The 23,277-nt window shown below is 42.1% G+C and overlaps 2 protein-coding genes and 1 long non-coding RNA gene across 3 annotated transcripts in view; 1 reads left to right on the top strand and 2 right to left on the bottom strand.

Moving 5' to 3' along the window:
- The window catches only part of ARHGEF9 (Cdc42 guanine nucleotide exchange factor 9), a 423,137-nt gene that overhangs the window by 28,948 nt on the left and 370,912 nt on the right, over positions 1-23,277 (top strand). The window lies entirely within an intron of this gene.
- LOC143805569 (uncharacterized) lies at positions 12,354-14,505 on the bottom strand. The gene is made up of 3 exons (XM_077285065.1): positions 14,339-14,505; positions 14,022-14,178; positions 12,354-13,901 (listed from the first exon to the last, which is right to left on the bottom strand). The coding sequence occupies exons 2-3, from the start codon at positions 14,147-14,149 to the stop codon at positions 12,542-12,544; spliced, it is 1,488 nt and encodes a 495-aa protein (XP_077141180.1). The 5' UTR covers positions 14,150-14,178; positions 14,339-14,505; the 3' UTR covers positions 12,354-12,541.
- Positions 14,750-15,287, bottom strand: LOC143805568 (uncharacterized). Its single transcript, XR_013221268.1, has 3 exons — positions 15,036-15,287; positions 14,872-14,944; positions 14,750-14,790 (listed from the first exon to the last, which is right to left on the bottom strand). It is a non-coding gene; the product is annotated as an uncharacterized LOC143805568 (long non-coding RNA).

The following is a 23,277-nucleotide window of genomic DNA, read 5'->3' as shown; positions in this document are numbered from 1 at the left end:
CAGACTGATGACAATTGTGTTCCTAACTGGTCCTCCTCCGGAACGCCGGAAGAGCCCCTCTGACTCAAGGTACAAAATTGAGGATGTAGCCCGTAAACACAAAAAAACGGAGACTCCCCAGATGACTCCTGGCGGTGATTATTGATGGCAAACTCAGCCAAAGGAAGAAAGGTAGACCACTCCTCCTGGTTATCAGAGACAAAGCAGCGTAAGTACTGTTCCAAATTTTGGTTCATACGCTCAGTCTGACCATTTGACTGAGGATGAAACACTGAAGAATGAGATAACTTGATCCCCAGCCGTGAGCAAAATGCTCTCCAAAATTTTGCCACAAACTGAGACCCCCTATCAGACACGATGTCAGACAGAACCCCATGAAGTCTGACCACCTCCTGCACAAATACCTGAGCCAGAGTCTTAGCGTTAGGCAACGAAGGCAAAGACACAAAGTGCGACATTTTAGAAAACCGATCAACAATCACCAAGATGACCGTGTTCCCAGCTGATGAGGGCAAATCAGTGATGAAATCCATGGAGATTTCCGTCCAAGGCTTACTAGGTACCTCAAGAGGAAGTAGTGTGCCAACAGGACGGGAGCGAGGCGTCTTAGCCCTAGCGCACGTGGTACAAGCTGACACATATGAGACCACGTCCTGTCGGATCTTGGGCCACCAAAACCGACGTGACACCAACTCCAAGGTACCTCTAACCCCTGGGTGGCCAGCCAGGACAGCATCATGATGCTCCGCCAAAACCTTTAGGCGGAGATGAAGCGGTACAAAAGATTTGTTGACGGGAAGCTCAGATGGTACCTCCTCCTGAGCCTCGGCAATCTCAGCCTCAACCTCGGTAGTGAGAGCCGAAACCACAACTCCCTTTTGGAGGATGGGTACTGGATCCTCCCGAGGTTCTCCCCCCGGAAAACACCTGGACAGAGCATCCGCCTTAGTGTTTTTAGGCCCCGGTCTGTAAGTGACCACAAAATTGAACCACGTGAAAAACAATGCCCAGCGAGCCTGCCTGGGGGACAGACGCTTGGCTGACTCCAAATACAGCAGATTCTTATGATCGGTAATAACAGTTACCTGATGTACCGACCCCTCCAAGAAGTGTTGCCATTCCTCAAAGGCCAACTTAATTGCCAACAACTCCCTGTTGCCGATATCGTAGTTATGTTCGGCGGACGACAGTTTCTTGGAGAAATAGGCGCACGGACATAAACCACTCAAAGATGAGCCTTGAGATAGTACCGCCCCCACACCAACCTCAGATGCATCGACTTCCACAACAAAGGGTTTAGATACGTCTGGCTGCACAAGAATGGGGGCTGAAACAAAACTGTTCTTCAGAAATTCAAATGCGCGCACAGCAGCCTCAGGCCAAACGGAGAAATTGGTACCCTTTTTAGTCATGTCAGTAAGCGGTTTAGCAATGATGGAAAAATCCTTGATAAATTTCCTATAGTAGTTAGAAAACCCAAGGAACCGCTGAAGTGCTTTCAGGTTATCAGGACGTTCCCAATGCAGCACCGCCTGCACCTTAGCGGCGTCCATTTTAAAACCAGAAGCAGACACAATATAACCCAAGAAAGGCAACTCTTGAACAGAAAATACACATTTCTCAAGTTTAGCATACAGCTTATTCTCTCTGAGAAGCTGTAACACCTGCCTGACATGACCTAAATGAGCATCACGGTCGCAAGAATATATGAGAATGTCATCTAAGTACACGATAATGAATTTCCCCAAAACATGCGAGAACACATCATTGATGAAATGTTGGAACACTGCAGGTGCGTTAGTCAACCCAAACGGCATCACCAAATTTTCAAAATGACCCTCAGGGGTATTAAAAGCCGTTTTCCACTCATCACCTTGACGGACTCTTATGAGGTTGTACGCCCCCCTGAGGTCAAGCTTGGTAAACCACTTAGCACCTGCCACCTGGTTGAACAAATCTGGTATCAGAGGCATAGGGTATGGATCACGAACCGTAATCTGGTTCAACTCCCTGAAATCCAAACACGGGCGTAATCCGCCATCTTTCTTCTTCACGAAGAAGAACCCTGCTGCCACCGGCGAGGATGACGGCCTGATGTGCCCTTTGCTCAAGCTTTCAGCAATGTAATCTTTTAACGCTTGTCTCTCCGGACCGGAGATGTTAAACATCCTTGCTTTAGGCAATTTGGCCCCTGGTTTAAACCTGATAGAACAGTCATAAGGACGATGTGGCGGCAACTCTGAACAACCCTTCTCAGAGAACATATCCACAAAATCCAGAAGTGACTCCGGAACGCTTGAAGTCACCGCAGCCACACATTTGGCCAGGCAATTCTCCTGGCAGAACTCGCTCCACTGAATTATGTCCTGAGTTTTCCAGTCAATTACCGGGTTGTGCATAGACAACCAAGGAAAATCCAAAACCACCTGAGCAGGAAGATTCCTGAGCACCTTACATGTAACCTGCTCAGAATGTAGAACTCCAATGTGGAGTTTCACCTCAGCCACAAATTCAGTAATCTCCCCCTGAGAGAGAAGAGCAGCATTGATGGTGACCACGCGGATAGGATGAGACAGTTTTTCAATTCTATAACCTGCTGTGCGCGCAAACTCCTCATCAATGAGATTTGTGGCTGAACCACTATCCACAAAAACAGTAATTGGCAGCTCACTGCCAGCAATAAAAACCTTAGCAGGGAGCATGCATTGAGAAACCACCATGAAGGATATACATAAGCTCAGATTGGTCTCCTCCACACCCTCTGAGCTTAGAAGTTTTCCGCCGTTGCGTTTTTCTTAGACAGCAGAGGAAAGATGTTAATAAAATGACCAGTTTTACCACAGTAAAAACAGGCTCCCTGCTTCCTGAGCTCAGGGGCTCGACGCTTGACATGTGACACCCCTGCAATTTGCATAGGCTCCATGGGCTGACCTGCAGCAACCTCACGTGAACCTAAACCCTCTCCCATAGGCGGTGTCTCATGCTCCCCCTGACGCAAACGGCGATCAATGCGGACAACCAGACTCATGGCGGAATCTAGAGAAGCAGGAGTCTCGTACATCAGAAGGGCTTTTTTAACCCTTCCAGAAATCCCATGTATAAACTGACTCCGCAATGCTGGATCATTCCATTGTGTATCGATCGCCCAGCGATTCAGAACAGTAATCCTCTGCAACTTGCTCCCCCTGGCGAATAGAGCGTATCTTAGATTCTGCTAGAGCCATTCTGTCAGGTTCATCGTAGATTTTTCCAAGAGAGGAAAAAAAACTCTCCACAGAGTCAAATGCAGCAGAATCAGATGGCAAAGAAAACGCCCATGCTTGGGGATCCTCACTTAACAATGACAACACCAGGCCCACACGCTGAGCCTCATTACCTGAAGATATCGGGCGCATACGGAAATATAGTTTGCAAGCTTCACGAAAAGAAACAAATTTACTGCGTTCCCCAGCAAATTTTTCAGGCAAAGGAAATTTAGGCTCAGCAACTCTTCCTGTCGCTCCAGCTTGCACATTAGACACTGCTAGTCCCTGTTGCTGTACTGCCCCCCTCAACTCAGTGACCTGTAGGGACAGCGCCTCCACCTGGCGGGTTATGGAAGTCATGGGATCCATGACAAAACACACAAAAAAAGAAACCCCTTTTTCTGTTGTTGGGCCGATTATAATGTCACGGGGAGACTAGGTGAGCGAGAGCTAATAACCCGGGCCCCTGCAATTTCCCTCAGACAAGGGAAATCCTGTCTGACCCTCTACCTGGAGTTTACACTGATGGTGTGCATGTCCAGGCATCGAACCTCACCCTGTCTCCTGTTTCAACCCTAGGCTGAAACCTCCGCCCACCACCCAGTGAGGAGGTAATACCAATACCCACAGTTAGCACAGACAAGGATAAAGGAAAATATACACCACGCCGCAGACACTCAGGAATACACTATAAATGTGCAGGGCAAAATAAATACAAATATAGGAAGGAGTAAATACGACAAAGGAAAATACACCACCAGCAACGAATCTCCAACCACCAGCTCTCCACTCCAGACCGAGATAACAACGCACAAGACAGAAGCTATAATCGGCGACGCCCAATGATCAGGAGAACTATTTAAAGGCAATGGGAATGGCCCAGCTTCCAATCCGAGGATTAGGTAAATTAACCCCGGAACAGCTAGATAACATCTAGCAGACGCCAATGAGCAAATAGTGGTCAAAAGCAGAATTACCGCTGTCTGTCGGACGACCTGGTCTGAACAGCGTCCGACATGACAGTCCCTGCTGTGTACTGTGAGCTCCAGAATTCAGTTGGTGCTCCTTCACATCTCTCTCTGCCGTGTGCCTAAACAGTAGTTTTCCACCACATGTGGGATATTTGTGTACTCAGGAGAAATTGCACAACAAATTGTACAGTCCATTTTCCCCTGTTACCCTTATGAAAATGATAAATTTGGGGCAAAGGCAACATTTTTGCGGGATAAATGGATTTTCCATTTTCACAACTTAACGTTATAAAATTTTGTGAAACATCTGTGGGTTCAAGTGCTTACCACACCTCTAGATAAACTCCTTGTGGGGTATGCTTTCCAAAATGGGGTCACTTGTGGAGGTATTCCTCTGTTTAGGCACATCGGGGGCTTTGCAAATGCGACATGGCATCCACAGTCTATTCCAGTCAATATTGCATTCCAAAAGTTAACTCATGCTCCTTTTCTTCTGAGGCCCTGCCGTGCGCGCAAACAGTAGTTTTCTGCAACATATGGTGTATCGGCATACTCAGAAGTAATTGCACAGCATATTGTGTCATCCATTTTCCCCCGTTACCATTGTGAAAATGAAACATTTGGGGAAAAACCTACATTTTTGTGGCAAAGATGTATTTTTCATTTTCACAGCTCAACCTTATAAAAGTCTGTGAAGCACCTGTGGGTTCAAGGTATTCACCACACCTCTAGATAAGTTCCTTGAGGGGTGTAGTTTACAAAATGGGGTCACATTTGGGGGTTTTCCACTGTTTAGGTACATCAGGGGCTCTCCAAATGCGACATGGCATCCACTCAAGCCAATTTTGTGTTCTAAAAGTCAAATGGTGAGCCTTCTCTTCCGAGCCCTGCCGTGCGCCCAAACAGTAGTTTTCGACCACATATGAAGTATCTGCATACTGAAGAGAAATTGCACCACAAATTATACAATCCATTTATCTCCTGTCACCCTTGTGAACATGCAAAATTTGGGGCTAAATCAACACTTTTATGGGAAAAGGTAACATTTTCATTTTTTCCTTCCACAATGCTTTAATTCCTGTGAAGCACCTGAAGAGTTAATAAACTTCTTGAATGTGGTTTTGAGAACTTTGAGTGGTGCAGTTTTTAAAATGGTGTCACTTTTAGGTATTTTTTGTCATATACAGTAAGCCCCTCAAAGTCTCTTTGAATGTGATGTGGTCCTTAACAAAAATTGGTTTTGTAAATGTTGTTTGAAAATTCAGACATTTCTGATCAACTTTTAACCCTGATAACTTCCTAACAAAAAAAAATCAAGTTTAAAAAATGATGCTGATGTAAAGTATACTTGTCGGTAATGTATTTATTATCTGTTATGTATGGTATAACTATCTAGTTAGAGGGCATAAAAAGTAAAAGTTTGAAAATTGCTACATTTTTGCCAAAATTCACAAATACAAAGAAAAGGCTGCACGGCACTCCTCTGGGGATGGGTGCACATTTAGGATTCCACTCCACAATATTATAAAGATAGATTCGGCTCTCCAAATTAGATGCAGGAAAAAAGTGAACACTTTATTAGTACAGCAAAGAAGGGAAAGGGAATGGAAATGAGCTCACCACATCCAGAAGCACCTTGGTGTATCAGGTGAAGCCACGCGGAGTCTTCCCAGTCCAGGACATGGAAAGAAATCAAAGAAGAAGGAGGTCCCTCAGCGGCAAATATCCACTATATAAATTGATGATCCAGTTGGAATAAAAAATAGCCTTTTATTATCTCAGCATAAGAAATGTAAAAAGTGGCCACCTAGGAGGATGGCATGTATAGAAACCGACACGTTTTAGCAAAGTGCCTTAATCATAGTGTGTCTGAAACGTCAAATCCCTTACACAGTGGAAGTACCTGTACTAGTAAAGTGTTCACTTTTTTCCTGCATTTAATTTTGAATGCCGAATCTAACAGATTGTTCCAATACCAGTGTGAATTAAGGCTATGTATGTGTCCTAACAATCAATTATTAAGGAACCAGGGGTTGTCCTACACTTGCTTGACAGTGACACTGTGTAACATTAGTGCACTGTGTGGTACTTGTGATAGGCAAAACATTGGCTGCATTCACACAATCCTGTTTTTTAGACCCACAACACTTTTGCGGTGATGTTTTGCAGCAACATTTTGCACCAAAAAAATGTCATATGACCTCAATATGTGAATCCAGCCATCATCTTTTCAGAGGTTAAAAATATCAACTCATACCACTCCCTTTACTCTGCGGTAAACCACATGCAATAGCAAGATGTACAGGTTTTGTTTTTTAGATCTGTCTGTACTTTTACTCCATCAGAAGCACTTAAAACTGTCGGATTTAGGTACAAAGGGAAAACACAATGAAATGTTTCTCATTTGCAGCATCTTTACCTTGGGATATAAGGAAGGCATTACTATTGTCAAAGCATTTGTCTCTCTTTAACTCAAAGACAGACATAATTGTACTATGATTATTCTCAAGTATTTATCTAGGAAATGGAAGCAATGATCCTATAGAAGCTTCTTCCAGCTTCTGACAGGTGCACAGGTTTAAATTAATACGATAGAAGTTTCATATCTTAAAAAGAAAATTGATTTGTTTGAGAGATTTAGTCTCTTTCTATTCCCACAGAGTAAATATGAGTGCACACTGTATTATTGGAATATTGTGTAATCTTTTTTTTAAATGGGATTCAAAGAGCTTAGCTGTATTCTTCAATAGATTTAAAATTGATTGAACCCAGCTATAATAATGTTTTATTTTGGATGCGTTTTCAGTTTCCCTTTCTGTCTCTTTATCTTTTAAAATATGAAATCGTAAAGAATTCCACTTTGTTAGAAAAAAGAAAAGGTTGAAAACACAATACAACATCATTGTAATACAAGGAGTGCATTATTATAATTGTAAGGCATTGTACAGCCCTACTGCAAATATTAAGATAGCGTTCATTTTACACCTATTACTCTCTATCAAGTTACAGCAGGATGGAGGGTCCTTGATTGCTTTCCTTTTCTCAACTCTTCTAGGAGAGACAGACATTTGGACTTCGTGCCATTTTCACAATTTTCTTGAAGGCAGGTTCACCTTTTACCGAAAAAATTATAAATCACAGCTTAAAAATTGCATTCTTTCAGGAAATAGGTGTGGATTCTGCCTCTACAATACATTGAGTGAATGTAAATTTCAGTGGCAGAAAATAGGAATCTGTGAAAGTAAAATCTGTATGTATGGTTTACTACATGTTGATGGAGTTGGAAAATTCTTACTCACCTACATTCATATGTTTGGTGCAGAATTCATTTTAATTTGCAATTTGTGATCGCACCCTAGCAATGCCTGGAGAGAAGGGGAGCATGGTGCAATTCACACATCCAGCTGTGAACAGGGATGTGGCCAACCTAAGCTGACCTTATCTTGAACAACTAAAATATGTGCACCTCAATCATTTAACACATGGGCTCCAAACCGTGGAAATCCATCAAGAATACGCTGCTGAGCCCTCCCAATAAACACTTCTGTTCTATAGAGATCACTTTTTGGAATTTATCTTTTTATTATAGCAGGAAAGCTCTTATAATATAAAGCTTGGGTCAGATAACATAGCATCACACCATAACAATAGATCCAGAGGTGTAACCTGTAGCTTGTAGGCTCCATTGCAAAATCTCCAACAGGGCTCCCAACTATCATGGGTCTTTAATAGGTTTGGTCTTCTCATGTGGACCAAAGAGGACCAGGGCTGGGGTGCAACTGCAGCCCATGCACCCATTATAGTTATGGCTCTTTGAGATCCCTTTCCTATACATTGACTTCTACCTATGTTGTTAAGCAACATGTCCACAAATTCACCCACAGAGGTCAATACATTGTTTACTACCTCATACCTACAGATTTCGTATGATTTCCATGTGGAGGTTGTACTAATAGCAAACAAATCTTCAAGACCACTTTGGTCTCCTCAGTGGACATGACTACCAAGATAGCACATAGAGCAGTGGCTATGAGTCGAACAGTTCAGGGTACCAACTGGGAAAGATAAGTAAGGAAGAAAAGACAGGGGCAGAATTAAGAATAAAACATCATGGGTACTAGAGCTATTTGGTACTCCACTTGTCTTTTTATTAAACATGGTGGAAGAAGACATCTGATGCCAGACGCATGATCAAAAGGTAGCCCCTGAAACATTGCAACACCTATGAGCACTTAATCCCAACATAGGCTAGCTCTTTGGCTTAGTATTGAGAGCCAAGGAACCTTGATGAGGATTTCACAATGGTGATTATTTTGGTGGTTGTTCCGGATGAAATATTATCTGTGTGATGAGCATTACTATATATACTGTGTATGCATGCTGGATCTCAACTTGCCTTTCCTAATAGGAGATCCTTTGGTGACAGGTTATGGGCAGAACATTCATGTCAATGGAATCCAGGTGGAATGGGTGGAATAGCTGTTGAGCTGCTGATATGTAAGGAGTATTTCATGTACGTCTATCTTATGTATCTGGACATTAAGTTATACCAACAAGCAACAGTATATTAAATTATTTTAATTAGGGTTAATGGAAAAACCTGTATAGTACAGCATGTTATCTGATTAGAGATATCAAAATTATATTTTTATCAGATTTGCTGGTAATTTAAGTGCATGTGACTGAATTCTGCTAACTAATACCCCCTTGGCAGTGTTCCTATAGAAACTACATTAAACCTATGGTGTTTCTTAGCAAGTAAGGAACGATAATGTGGAAAACATATCTGATCTCCTGGGTGTTTGCATTTCTAAACTAAACTGTGAGTTAAAAGCCTGTAACTCCCTTCTCGGCCATGCAACGCTCTTGCATAATTGATATGCTTTACATCAGAGCCATATGAATTTCAGTAAAATGTTCATTTCATTCTTTGCACGGATATAGTGCCGCATCACCAAGTCTTAGTAACCACAGGCACTGCATTGCTGAGGAAAGCCTACTTCCCCCTGGATAGTTAGGAGCGTCATCTGCATCTGCATAGCACACACTATCTACTGGATCCTGAAGTATATATAGATGTAGTCCTTCTGCCACAACCTTCCTTCCTTGCTCAAGAAAATGTAAAACTCAAGTACAAGGTAATGGTCACATTAATATAATCAGTGCTGTGCTTGTGTTAGCCATGTGGCTTTACAGCTCTCTACATATCACTTGCCCTTGGTATCCACATTAATACATTAATATGATTTCAGCTGTTCTTAAATATCCAAATCTAAAAATATATACCCATATATATATATTCTAGGCTATATTTATACATCCCTCAACATTAAAACTGCAATAGTTCTAGCGAAAAGTCATGGAACTATGAAAATCACAGGATGGACAGACGTGTTACTGATATACAAATGATGAAAAGATGGAAGCAATATTTTAAAAGAATCTTGATTTATTCAGTATCGAGTAGAAGAGCCACACATAGAAAACTTGCAATTTGTTACCATCGTCTCAGTAAGGCTGGTTTCACACTTGCGTTTTTGAACGCATGCGTTTTTTTAAAAAAACGCATGGTGCAAAAACGCATGTAAACGCATGTAAACGCTGCGTTTTTTAGACGCATGCGTTAAACGCGTGTGTAAAAAAACGCAGCGTTTACATGCGTTTACATGCGTTTTTGCATGCGTTTGCGTTTTTTTGAACATTTTTCCAAAAAAAAAAAAAAAAAAGATAACCAGACACAACCAATGGGAATAGAGAGGCCGTATATGATTGTCTCTCAATATATAGACCCTAGGGGGACAGAAATTTTCAGAGCTTGCTACTGTTTCCGGTGTCACGATGGATCTTTCTATGGATAACTTTTATTTCAAACTGGAGTTCAGCTTCAAGATTTTCCTTGCCTGTGTTTTTGCTTGGGAGCAAGACCGAAACCGCCAAAGATGGAGAAGGAGACAGCATCGGCGTTTTTGGAGGCACCCCATCATTGAAGTGCGTGAGAGCCGTGGAGCATATCACACGCTCTATGCGGAGCTGAATGCCAACCCGGAGAAATTCCAGGATTATACCAGAATGTCTCAAGATTCTTTCCGGGATTTACTGGCTCGTGTTGAAGGATCCATAAGGCGACAGGACACACGGCTCCGTAGAGCGATTCCACCTGAGGAACGTCTGTTAGTGACATTACGGTACGTTCCAAAACTAAACCAATGACCGTCAACTTTGTTGTTATGACATGTTTTCTATGTTTTTTTTTTTTTTTTTTTTTAAAACACCATTAGAGCCGATTTTAAATTTTTTTGTTTTTGTTTCTTTTTCTTCTAGATTTCTTGCCACAGGAGAGAGTTTATCTTCCCTGCACTTCCAATACCGCCTTGGAATCTCAACCCTCTCCGGAATTGTTGTGGACACCTGTCGTGCGTTATGGAATGCACTCCGTGAGGAGTTTATACCCGTACCCACCGTGGACATGTGGCGGGAAATTTCAACTACATTTTTGAACGTGTGTGATTTCCCAAACTGTTTAGGGGCGGTGGATGGAAAGCACATCCGCATTGTCAAACCTGCCAGAACCGGATCTGAGTTTTATAATTATAAAAAATATTTTTCGGTAGTGCTTATGGCAATAGCGGATGCGGAGTGTCGCTTCATCGCCGTGGATATTGGAGCTTTTGGCCGTGGCAATGATTCCCAAACCTTCAAGAGCTCGGATATGGGCCGTCGGGTGTATGGCAACAATTTTAATTTTCCCCCTCCACAGCCTCTCCCCAACACTCAAGGCCCACCGCTGCCATTTGTTATGGTTGGGGATGAGGCCTTCCAGATGTGTGAAAATCTCCTGAAGCCCTATTCTAGTAGGGACTTGGACCACACTAGAAGAATATTCAACTACAGACTGACCAGGGCCCGAAGAACCGTAGAGTGCAGCTTTGGCATTCTTGTTGCTAAATGGCGCATTCTTGCAACAGCCATCAATCTAAAAGTGGAAACAGTGGACGAGGTGGTCAAAGCCTGTGTGGTGCTACACAATTATATAATGGCTAAGGAGCGACCCCACATTGAACTTGATGAACCTGTTGCACACCCATTGCCTGATTTTCAGCATCACCCGATGCGGTCAACTGCAGCCGTTGGTCTTATGCGGGACCAATTTGCGGCCTATTTTGTGTCCGATATTGGACGTGTGTCATGGCAGGACAATGTTGTGTAAATGTCCTGTTGTATGTTTATGTTTACCAATTATTAAACACTGATACAAATTTTTCTAATTAATAAACTTTTTTGTGTTCACCATGTCTACTATCTTTTTCCTCTCTAAACAAAGGTTGACCAAAGATGGGCAGTAGATATGTATATCATATTTTGTAATCCAAAACCAGGAGTGGGTGATAGTTGTTGAGGTAATAAATTTTAATTTTTCATCGTAATTTACCTCTGTTGCACTCCCTATTTTGGTTTTCAAAGAATGATATAAACCACGGGCCCCATACTTATAATAATGGTACAAAATGTTTATTTATTAATTCTAATATTGTTGACGTCATTGCGTCAAGACTGTCACGGTCTCTATATCCATCAAGTCAAGTGTAAGCAATAATAAATTCATGATAAACATATACATGATCATGAATTCACAATTTCTGACACCTGGCCTGGTGAGCATAGATATGTAGAGTGTGAGAACAATTGTCCCATCTGTTTGACAACCATTGTCACATAATGTGCTATATAGAATATGGTGAATATACAAGGCAGTAATCAACTTAATCGGTCAGGTATATATTTTGACATCTGACCGGTTAAGTTGAGTTCTGAACTTGATTTCCACCATTTTCTCTTTGTACAGTGACACTACACTAGGTACAAAAATAAGAGTATGGAAATAAATACTATTTTTTTGGCCAACTCATATCTGTATACTAAAGAAACACATATAGATGTTGTCTGGTATTTTATACTACTGGAGATATGTGTAGGCCAAAAGAATAAGTGTGTGACGAAGTTTATTGTTGTGTATTGAGAGCGGTGAAAGACACAATAAACCAAACATAATTGTTTCAAATAAACTTTTTTTTTATTGAGGAAAAAAAAAACAAATTTATTTTTTGGTACCGCGCCGGGTTGAACCACGCCGGCTTGGGGTTGAGTGACGTAACTGGGGGGTATTCAGAACTGAAGCCTGGCTCACCGTGGAGGAGGCAGAGGTGGCAGGAGAATGGGCAACAAAACTTGAAGGGTCTGGAAGTTCGGGGATGGGGCTTAAAACATGAGGGGCTTGAGACACACTGGAAGGTTGAGACACATCGGTAGGTGATGGGGGAGGAATAATCAAAGTTTTTTGTTTTTTATGCATTTTGCCAGTTTTACGTTGGGTTTTCCGGGTTGGGGGAAGTCTTCTTGGGCTATGTTGTAAAGTGTGGGCGGGAGACACGTCAGGACCCGTCTCCACACAGTCAGTCTCCATTGTGGAGCGCTCGGCAATGTCTGAGTCCAATGGGGGGAAAGATAAACTCCCGCCTGGGTCCTGGTGCCTCGTTGGGGGGGGGGAAACAAAAACCCTTCCAGGATCCTGGTGCCTCGTTGGGGGGGGGAAACAAATCCCATACCATTGTCCTGCTGCATTGCTGGTGGGGGGGAACAGAAAGCCATGGATGGATCCTGCTGCATCAGGGTGGGTCCTGCCTGGAAAGGTATGGCTTGGTCGTGCTGCATCATGGGGGGCCCGGTGCGATACGCCATGGATGGGTCCTGCTGCATCGGGGGGTGTCCTGCCCGGAAAGCAACTCCTCGGTCCTGCTGCATCGGGGTTGGTCCGGTCAGATATGCCAGGCCTCGGTCCTGCTGCATCGGGGTGGGTCCGGTCCGAAATGCCAGGCCTGGGTCCTGCTGCATCTGGGGTGGGCCGGTCCGATATTGCATGGATGGGTCCTGCTGCATCGGGAGGGTGCCGGGCCGATAAGCCACGCCAGGGTCCTGCGTCATGGTGGTGTCAGCGGAGGAGGTCCAAGCCGGAGCAGCGGTCGTCACGGTGGTGGCGGTGGGATGTCCAACAGCACTCGTCATCGTGTTGGCGCTGTAGTGGAGTACACCTGTAGAGGGAATAGAGGTGGCCGTGCAGTGGTATGCAGCAGAGGTAGGAATAGTGTTTACTTGTGACAGTGACGGCACAGTTGGATATGCCGCCACATTACGACTCTGACTCTGCTGCATAGCCTGCACAAAAGCAACATTGCAGGCCTGCATCACACTCAGCTGGAGATCAGGGCTAAGGTGTTCCGACATGCCCTCTAGGATTTGATTGAAAAAATGATGAGCTGGCTTCTTGAGGTCGGCTTTCAATTGATCAACGCTTTTGGCGACATCCTGGATGCGGCAATTTAAGAGATTATGGGTCACATCCATTCTGTCACCTAAAGCCTTGATAGCTTCATGTAAAACCGAGCTCAAGTGTAAAAACTTGGGCATGAGGGACCTATCCGAAGCCCTCTGTCGCTGCCGGGATGAGCCCGCAAAAATGGGTGCAGCGAAAGAGGACTGCGAAAGGGGAAGACCTGATGGGCCAGCCCCCTGGTCTCCAGTGAGTGTGGAAGACCCACCTGGTGCTGCGCTGCTGGATGGCTGGGACGGGTCCGTGGCTGCCGGCTGAAGGACCGCTCCAGAACCTGTGGCAACAGTCGTGCAGTGTGTGCTGTGAAAAAAGAAAACAGAAAATTAATACCAAACTATAACAAGACGGTACATCCTGTGGAATTAAAAGTGACAGATTATGTCAATGCAATACAACCGGAGTCATGTGAGAAATACTTACGTTCTCATGAGAAGGACCGGTCTCAGGAAGGCCAACACACGGTGGTATTTGTAGAGCCGGTGCCTTGCTCCGGAACCACTAGCTGCACTCTTCTCTGCACGTAGGTCCTTGTTGAAGCGGTCCTTCATGGAACGCCAATGTGTCCTTACTTTCTCCACTGTGAAATAACAATAAAATATAATGGTCAGAATAAGGACTTTTGGCCGTGCTCTCGTGACTGTGTGTGATGACAGAAACTACGAAAAGTTTCTTTCATCACACACAGTCAAGAGAGCATGGCCAAGGTCTGTTGCTTCACACTACCGTGCAATACTTACCAAATGCATTACGGACCCGTGGCGGGGAATTCTCCCAGCCATCCCACAACGCTTGGGCCACCTCACTCCACAAACGACGGAGAACACTATTGACGGCGTGCTGTTGATCCCGGCTGTCCCACAACGGGACTCGCTCCTGGACCAGACTGATCAGCAGGTCATTATCAATCCGGTCGTCGTCCCGTTGTGAAACCTAAAATTAAAACAAAATCATTTAAGTTTGCTCAACCACATTTGGAAAAAATAAGACACGAAGATGAGAAAGGGCAGGAATATGAAAGACAACTTTCAGAAAAGGATGATATAAGAAATATGTATAGAAAAACAAGGGTACAGAAAGGAAGTTAAAAGAATATTACAATAAGGACAGTCTGCCTGGTATACATACCCGCTCTTCCACCTGGACCTTGACTCCGCTGCTCAGTACCTCTCTGTCCCTCAGTTGAAGTGCTCTATAAAATTTTTAAAAAAAAATTGCCTCATGTGTCGATGTGACAGTCAATACTTACCAAGCTGACGGACAAAAAACATACCTCGCTCACGTGATCCACTTCTGATTGACGTGGCTGGAACTCCTCATCAGACGAGGAAACCGGAGAAGACATTCTGATGCGTGTTGAAAGAAAAAAAATAGAAGAAATTAGGACATGTAGATCCAAAAAATTGAAAATGAAAGCATTGGCTAGGATATACTCACATTGCTCTGTGTCTTGTCCAACAATGCGTCCGGGCAGGGTGCTGTCTTCTTTGGAGTCTGATGAGAAGTGACCAGAAACTTCCCCCCACCTTCCTTTTATAACCCTGCTGCTATGGGGGAGTCTTATCAGTGTCTAGACATCTTTATCTACACTTAATTCAATGGTGCCAAAAAAAACGCATGCGTCAAAAAAACGCATGCAAACGCATGTCAAAAAAAACGCATGCGTCCCCATTGACTCCAATGCATTTTTTTGTCCAAAAAAAACGCATGTAAACGCATGCGTTTTTTTGGAAAAAAAAAACGCCCCTCAAAATACTACAAGTTGCATTTTATTAAATGAACGCATGCAGTTAAAAAACGCATGCGTTCACAAACGCGTTCAAACGCGTACACCAAAAAACGCATGCGTTTTCAATGTTAAATATAGGGGAAAAAAACGCATGCGTTTTTTTGGTAAAAAACGCTGCAGACAAAAACGCAAGTGTGAAACCACCCTTAGCCATTAAAAAGTATCAACCACTGAGGACTCTCAATTCTAAATATTTTTCGACATAGAAATACCTGCACTTACAAACCTTGGCATGCTATAAATAATGTTTTTAATGCCTGCCTCAGGAATGTTCTGCCAATCTAAATACACTTGGGCACAGAAATCATCAAGATTCGCACCTGACATTGTCATGTTGAATAACATCTCTTGGGACACTTTGTAGAAATGGCTGTATCATTAGTCCACAACCAAATGAATGCAATGCCAAGCTATTAGTATACTTTGGTAGCTTAACCCCTATAGTCTTCATTCAAACATTATGCCATACTACGCCATAATCCCGGGAGTAGGGCCAGTGTGATGTTCCTTTGTGAAGGACTCTTCATGGCTTTACCCACATGGTCTTGTCAGATTCGAAGAATTGAGCATAGTTATCTATTCTGTACTGCAACTGAGATTTAGCAGCACATACCAGGTTCTAAGATGTCAGTGTCTACATAAACCATCAGAAGGCATTTTCACGACATTTGCCCATTTGCAAAATACTGAGCTACAGGTGTTTCACTGACCTCACGCCGCCTTTCTCAAAGGTTATCATGATATAGAGCAAGACTGCAATGGCAGCTAAAATTGAGTTCCACTTTTGCCTTGGATGCAATGATAGTCATAGATTGGTCTGGAGACCACATGGACAGTGCCATGAAGAGACCTTCCCATGGGAACGTGAAAGTGTCCCAGGAGCCATTTTTCAACAAGACAAAAAGAGGCCTCATGATGTTCATTATACTGTAAGTAGCCTACATGGCTTCAATGTGCTATTATTGCCTGCAGCATGTGCATATGTCTGCCATTAAAGGGAACCTACAATAAGGATGATCTGGAAAGACAACAGAGCAATAGGGTCTTAACCGGGTAAAAAGATATCAAATGAATGGGAGAATTACAGATGGCTGAAGACCCACAAGGATTCCAGCATGAACGGTGCTGGAAAAAAATAGGATAAATCCCATGGTGCATGGAAAGAGAAGACCGTTGATGTATGGAGTCAGAGACTCTGATAGAATAAAATGAGGTTTACTTGTCAACGCGTTTCGAAGTTACAACCTTCTTCTTCGGGACAAACCACAACGACAAGTAAAAAACATGCAGGTTTGAATAGACGGTACATGCCAATATGGGCGCAAGGGAACGGACCAATGGAGAGTCATAAGTCTTATCACTTGTCTGACTGAATAAAGCTTGTTAAGAAAAAAATGGTGGATGAATATTTAATGGATTTGTATATGTGAATTAGAGCTCAATAAATACTGTATCGATTCACATATTCTAATCCATTGGCACAGTATATATTGATCCTTTTGCTATCAATATTATTGTTCATTATAGTGAACGTGTCACGTGACTGCTATTAACCTGCAGATATGGGGTTAATCTACAGGTTGATGGCATCCTGAACCTTCCTGGTGCTCACACTTGGAGCCCCACTGCTGGGAGGAAATGAACTTTATTCCCCCTCGACAGTGTTCTGCTTTCAGTCATGGGGGATGCGCCAGTGCAGGCTCTGTCACCTCAGTGCATAGAGAGCAACGGCTGTAACCTTATCCCCAGCATTGACTGACATCCTGCTCAGCATTAGGGCCAGCTGTCAGTCAGTTTCAGCGTTGCAGTTACAGCCTTCACTCTGTACACAGAGCGGTGACTGAAGCCATGTTGGGCCACCCATATGACTGGAGGGATGAATAAAGTTCATTCTCTCCGGGCAGCGGCGCGCTAAGTGCAGGCACTGTGCAGGTTCAGAATGCTATTTACCTGCAGACTAACCACATGGGTACAGGTTAACAGCGTCTTTTCATGTGACAGGTTCCCTTTAAGTACCTCTTACATGTAATTAGTTGGCAATTGCAAAGTAACAGTGGATCTTGTTGATTCGTGCGCCTAAGTGCTTTCAGTTTGGCAAAATGTTCCTTAGACAACCATTAATAACCTCATTGATAGCAAGACTTGTAAATGCGTGTGTATTTCTGGGTGTATCGCTCATACGCAATACTGAATAAATCAAGATATTTTGAAAATGTTGCTTCTATTCATTCATTACATGCATACCATTAACATATATATGCATCATCACTTCGTTTTATGCTGTAATCAATAAGTATCTTTTATCTGCTGAACTAAGTTTCCTTGGCCGACAACTGCACCTCCAGTCCTCAATAATGCTCATTTTTCAATGAGTCTTCAAAACAGTTTGAACAGCACATCTTGAAATCTAAGTTTGCTTTGAAATATTTGTGGAGACTCCTTGCTGATGCAGTATAACTACCTTGTGCCTTGTTGCTTTCCTCGGTCTTGCCATGGTGTATGACCTGTGATGTTAAACTGTCTTCAGCAACCTCACCTTTGTAGTCGAGTTTGGCTGTTCCTCACCCAGTTTAAGCCTCTTAAACAACTATTTCTGGTAATAACTGTGTTTCAACCTACATATAAATATATCATATCACTTGTTTGGTATAATTAGTTGCTGATACACCTGACTACAAGGACGGACAGTGTCGGACTGGGGTAAATAGGGCCCACCAGTAACATTGACTTTGGGGGGCCCACTTTTCACCTGCATACAAATATTACACTACCCTTGCTCACAAATTTACCTATATCTCTATATAATAATAAACTGGGTAGTTTGGTTAATGAATGATGAGATGCTGCTTTTTTCTGTACAGAGTGGATCAAGTGAATTATGACAAGTACTACCCATATAGTGAGGTTGGGGGCCCAGATCTGCACAGGGGCCCACCGGGGGATTCCCCTATTCCCCTATGGGCCAGTCCGAGCCTGAGGATGGATATATCATTGGTGCAACTTGTGCGGTCACACAGGGGCGCGATAGGTAAGGGGGCCCATTTCCACCTCTAAAGCAGGTAGAATTGTGCATTATGATGTTATGATGATCTATTGGACTGTTCTTGCACAGGGACCGTCTTCTGTCTGTGTCCACATGAATATATTGCTGCCAATTGTCTCACTTTGTGAAAATGTAGCTAGAAGAATTGATGCTGGTTTGAAGGCAAAGGGTGGTCACACCATATATTGATGTGACTTAGATTGGTCTTTTGTTCGTTCACTTTGTATTTTTTTATTTAATTAAAAAAAACAACTAATACTTTTATTTTTAAAGGCATTCTTACTATGTAGCAATTTTTCTACACTTGCCTAAATCTTTTGCACAGAATAGTAGTAAAAAAAGATATATATTTTTTTAAACTGCTGAATGAACGAAATCAAAATGTCTGGTTTGCACCTTTGGAAAATACATTTATTGCCTATTTTCTGTTATATGTAAATAATTAACAAGCAGGGGGCTAATTATTGATTATAAATTATGCTGGGTCTATAGTTTTATTTTTTTTATGTCTTTTACCCCTAAAGATTCTTTAGGGCCTGTGTCCGGTTGCTTTGTTGTACATTCCTATTCCCTGCAGACCTGGTTATTAACACAAGGACATTTACATAAATATAAAATACCTTATATATGCTCTGGGTATTCAAATGTTAAAAAAATGTTCTCTTTTATTTTTGCTTTTTTTTTTTTAGCTGATGGAATGTCATAGGGGTAAAAAAAGCCTTTCTATATTCCAATGGTGTAAAAATAGCATCATGCAGCTAAATTGCTTAATTTATAGGCTTGTTGCTGCCTGCATTTCATTATAGTCCAGGGACAAGTTCAGATCAAGTCATTTGCACCAGCACATAGAGGACGTGAGCTGATGAAAGGATTGAGAATTTTCTGGAGGTCTTGCTGTGCATCCAGAGATGTGTGTGCATCTGACACTCTTGCAGAAGGACCTCAGAGCCATTATTTTTTTGTATTAACCCCTTTCCCTGGCTGCCTGTTTGGAATTTCAAGACCAAACCTACATTTTCAAATTTCACGTGTCACTTTAAGTCGAAATACATTTGGGATGTTTCTACATATCCCAGTGATTCCTAAATAGTTTTTTTTTCATGACACATTGTGCTTTGTGTTAGTTCTAAATTTGGGTCAAAATGTTTTGCGATTATTTCTGCAAATATCTCAAAAATGTGCTGAATATTTTTTAAAGATTTACAATTTTTATACTTAGTAATTTGATGCCCCTAAAACTGATAGGCATGCCACACAAAATAGGTAATAAATAACTTTTCCCATATGTATACTTTATGTCGGCATCATTGGTCAAGCAACTTTTATTTAGGATGTTAGAATACGTGAAATTTTCATTTTTTTTTCAAGGAGGCTACAGAAACTCATATTTTTAGTGACTTATTCAGTTTTAAAGTGACTTTGACAACCCTATTTTTCTAAATTCCTAAAAGTGACCGCCATTTTAAACAATGCACCCCTCAAAGTAATTAAAATCGCTTACAGGAAATTTGTTAACCCTTCAGATGCTTCACAGAAATAAATATTCAATTTCTTCGAATTCCATTTGACTGAAATGTCAATTTAGTCCACGATTTTTCACATTCACAAGAAAGATTATTATAAAATTAAACCCACAATATATGACGCAGTATCTTAGGAACGATAAACTATGTGTGGTCTGAAACTAATGTTGGGCACCTGGCAAGGCTTGGAAGGGGTGGCGTGCTATTTGACTTTTGAAATGCAAATTTGGATGCAATAGATTGCGGAAGACATGTTGCATTGCCAAAGAACTTGCGGTGCTGAAACAGCAAAAAAGAAGAAAACAAAATTGACTTTATTTTGGAAACTTCAACCCTTCAGGAATTCATCTAGGAGTATAGTTAGGATTTTAAATACTTGGGAGCTTCAAAGAATTTTATACCATTGGCCATAAAAATGAAAAAATACATGTTTTTCCTCTAAAATGTTGTTTTAGCTCTAAACTTTTCATTTTTCATAAAGGATAAGTGGAGAAAATGGTCTTCTCAAGGGACTTTTACTTACCTTTGGATCTGCCATCTCTTCCGTCTTCCCTTGGTTTGTATTTCCTATGCTGCACCAGCAAGAGACATGGCACTCTTTGGTCCAATCCTTTTTCCTACATTTTGAATTAGCGTGATCAAACTCCTTCACCTTTCCTGGTCATATACTTATATTTGGCCCCATACCAAGGCTTGTAAGCGAAGGAGTGCCATTTGGCCTTTGGAGAGCAGATTATGCCTGATGGTAGCTAGATATCTGCGAGCTGATGTCTTATTCCACGTTTTTCTTAATATGTAAATGAATTGTTTAGGACTGTATGCTGGATACTGATCTGCATGATAATCTGCCTCTAGAGATTATTATAAATAAAAAGAGATGTTATCAGTGTAATGGGGAATGTTTACCAGTGTGATGTGTGATGGCCGCTCTCTGCTCTCCTGATCTCACTGCAGAGCTGTGTGTGATTATACCTGACACATCTGCAGGTTCCTCTCAGCTCCAGCTTCCATCTCACTGGAGCCAGTATTACAATACAACAGAGCTGTGAGAGCTGCAGCAAATGTGTATGTAAGGAGACAAAGTTCAGGTCTACTATTCGGTGTTAGTATAGGATATACTTGGCACACTCGTAGTGGTCTGATGCAAAAAAGTGTTTATTTTATACATACAGTATTTACACCATTCAAACGTTTCGGTCTACCAAGGACCTTCATCCGTGTGCTCTATAGAGAACTGGGAGGGTATAAAGCATAGACCCTTAGGAATGATATTACGTCTATAGAGAGCTGGAAAGGGTATAAAGCATAGACCCTTGAAAATAATATTGCATCAAATAAATAGGATAACAGGAAATCCTGAATAGAGGGCTCAAGACCAGCCGATCGAGCCTTGAGGAAGGCGACAGAGAGAAGGACGCGGTATCCACTGCAGGTCACAGGAGCTGCATGGCGGCGGTAATTAAAATCGCTTACAGGAAATCTGTTAACCCTTCAGATGCTTCACAGAAATAAATATTCCACTTCTTCGAATTCCATTTGACTGAAATGTCAATTTAGTCCATGATTTTTCACATTCACAAGAAAGATTATTATAAAATTAACCCCACAATACACTGTGTTCCAAATTATTATGCAAATTGGATTTAAGTGTCATAAAGATTTAATTGTTTTGTTTTTCAAATAAACTCGTGGATGGTATTGTGTCTCAGGGCTCAATGGATCACTGAAATCAATCTTAAACACATGTGATAATTGGTTTTCCAGGTGATTCTAATTAAAGGAAAACGACTTAAAAATGATGTTCCACATTATTAAGCAGGTCACAGTTTTCAAGTAACATGGGAAAGAAAAAGGATCTCTCTGCTGCTGAAAAGCATCAAATAGTGCAATGCCTTGGTGAAGGGATGAAAACATTAGAAATTTTCCAAAAACATAAGCGTGATCATCGTACTGTTAAGAGATTTGTGACTGTATCTGAGCACAAATGTGTTTGGCTGATAAAGGCATAATGATGAAGATTTCTGCCAGGCAAGTTCATCGGATTAAGAGAGCAGCTGCTAAAAAGCAATTACAAAGCAGCAAACAGATATTTGAAGCTGCAGGTGCCTCTGGAGTCCCTCGAACCTCAAGGTGTAGGCTCCTTCAAAGGCTTGCTGTGGTGCATAAACCTACTATTCGGCCACCCTTAAACAGTGTTCACAAGCAGAAATGGTTGTATTGGGCCCACACATACATGAAGACTAATTTCCAAACAGTCTTGTTTACTGATAAGTGTTGAGCAACCCTGGATGGTCCAGATGGATGGAGTAGTGGATGGCCACCATGTCCCAACAAGGCTGCAACGTCAGCAAGGAGGTGGAGTCATGTTTTGGGCCAGAATCATGGGAAACAGCTGGTAGGGCCCTTTAAGGTTCCTGAAGGTGTGGAAATGACCTCTGCAAAGTATATAGAGTTTCTGACTGACAACTTTCTTCTATGGTCTAAAAAGCAGAAACGTGCCTTCAGGAGCAAAACCATCTTCAAGCTGACAATGCCCCATCTCATGCTGCAAAGAATACCTCTGAGTCATTGGCTGCTATGGGCATAAAAGGAGATAAACTCATGGCGTGGCCACCATTTTCCCCTGACCTCAACCCTATAGAGAACCTTTAGAGGATCATCAAGCAAAAGATCTATGAGTGTGGGAGGCAGTTCACATCCAAACAGCAGCTCTGGGAGGCTATTCCAACTTCATGCAAAGAAATTCAAGCAGAAACTCTCCAAAAACTCACAAGTTCAACGGATGCAAGAATTGTGAAGGTGACATCAAAGCAGGGTCCTATGTTAACATGTAACTTGGCCTGTTGGGATGTTTTGGCGTTAAATAGCTTTTTTGTTCAGTGAATGTGACCTCCTAATGCTGCAAATTCCACAAATGAGCATTTTCAGTTCTTTAAAACATATTAAATGTTTAGAAATTCTACTGTGCATAATAATTTGGAACAGTGCATTTTAAGTTTTTATTCATTTTGGAGCTTATACTGTTATAATTGGGAGGTTTCTTCAATAAAATTTGATGTATAATCTAACGGGTGATGACTTTTATTAGACTGACTGTCATTTGCACCGACCATTTCGGAAAATCTGATAAAAATGTAATTTGCATAATAATTTGGAACATAGTTACATAGTTACATAGTTACATAGTTATTAAGGTTGAAGGAAGACTGTAAGTCCATCTAGTTCAACCCATAGCCTAACCTAACATGCCCTAACATGTTGATCCAGGGGAAGGCAAAAAAACCCCATGTGGCAAAGAGTAACTCCACCATGGGGAAAAAAATT

Source organism: Ranitomeya variabilis, chromosome 2 (assembly GCF_051348905.1).
Source record: "Ranitomeya variabilis isolate aRanVar5 chromosome 2, aRanVar5.hap1, whole genome shotgun sequence".
Lineage (NCBI taxonomy): Eukaryota > Metazoa > Chordata > Amphibia > Anura > Dendrobatidae > Ranitomeya > Ranitomeya variabilis.
Note: the sequence above shows the minus strand (reverse complement) of the source record. Positions and strands in the feature narration are given on the sequence as shown.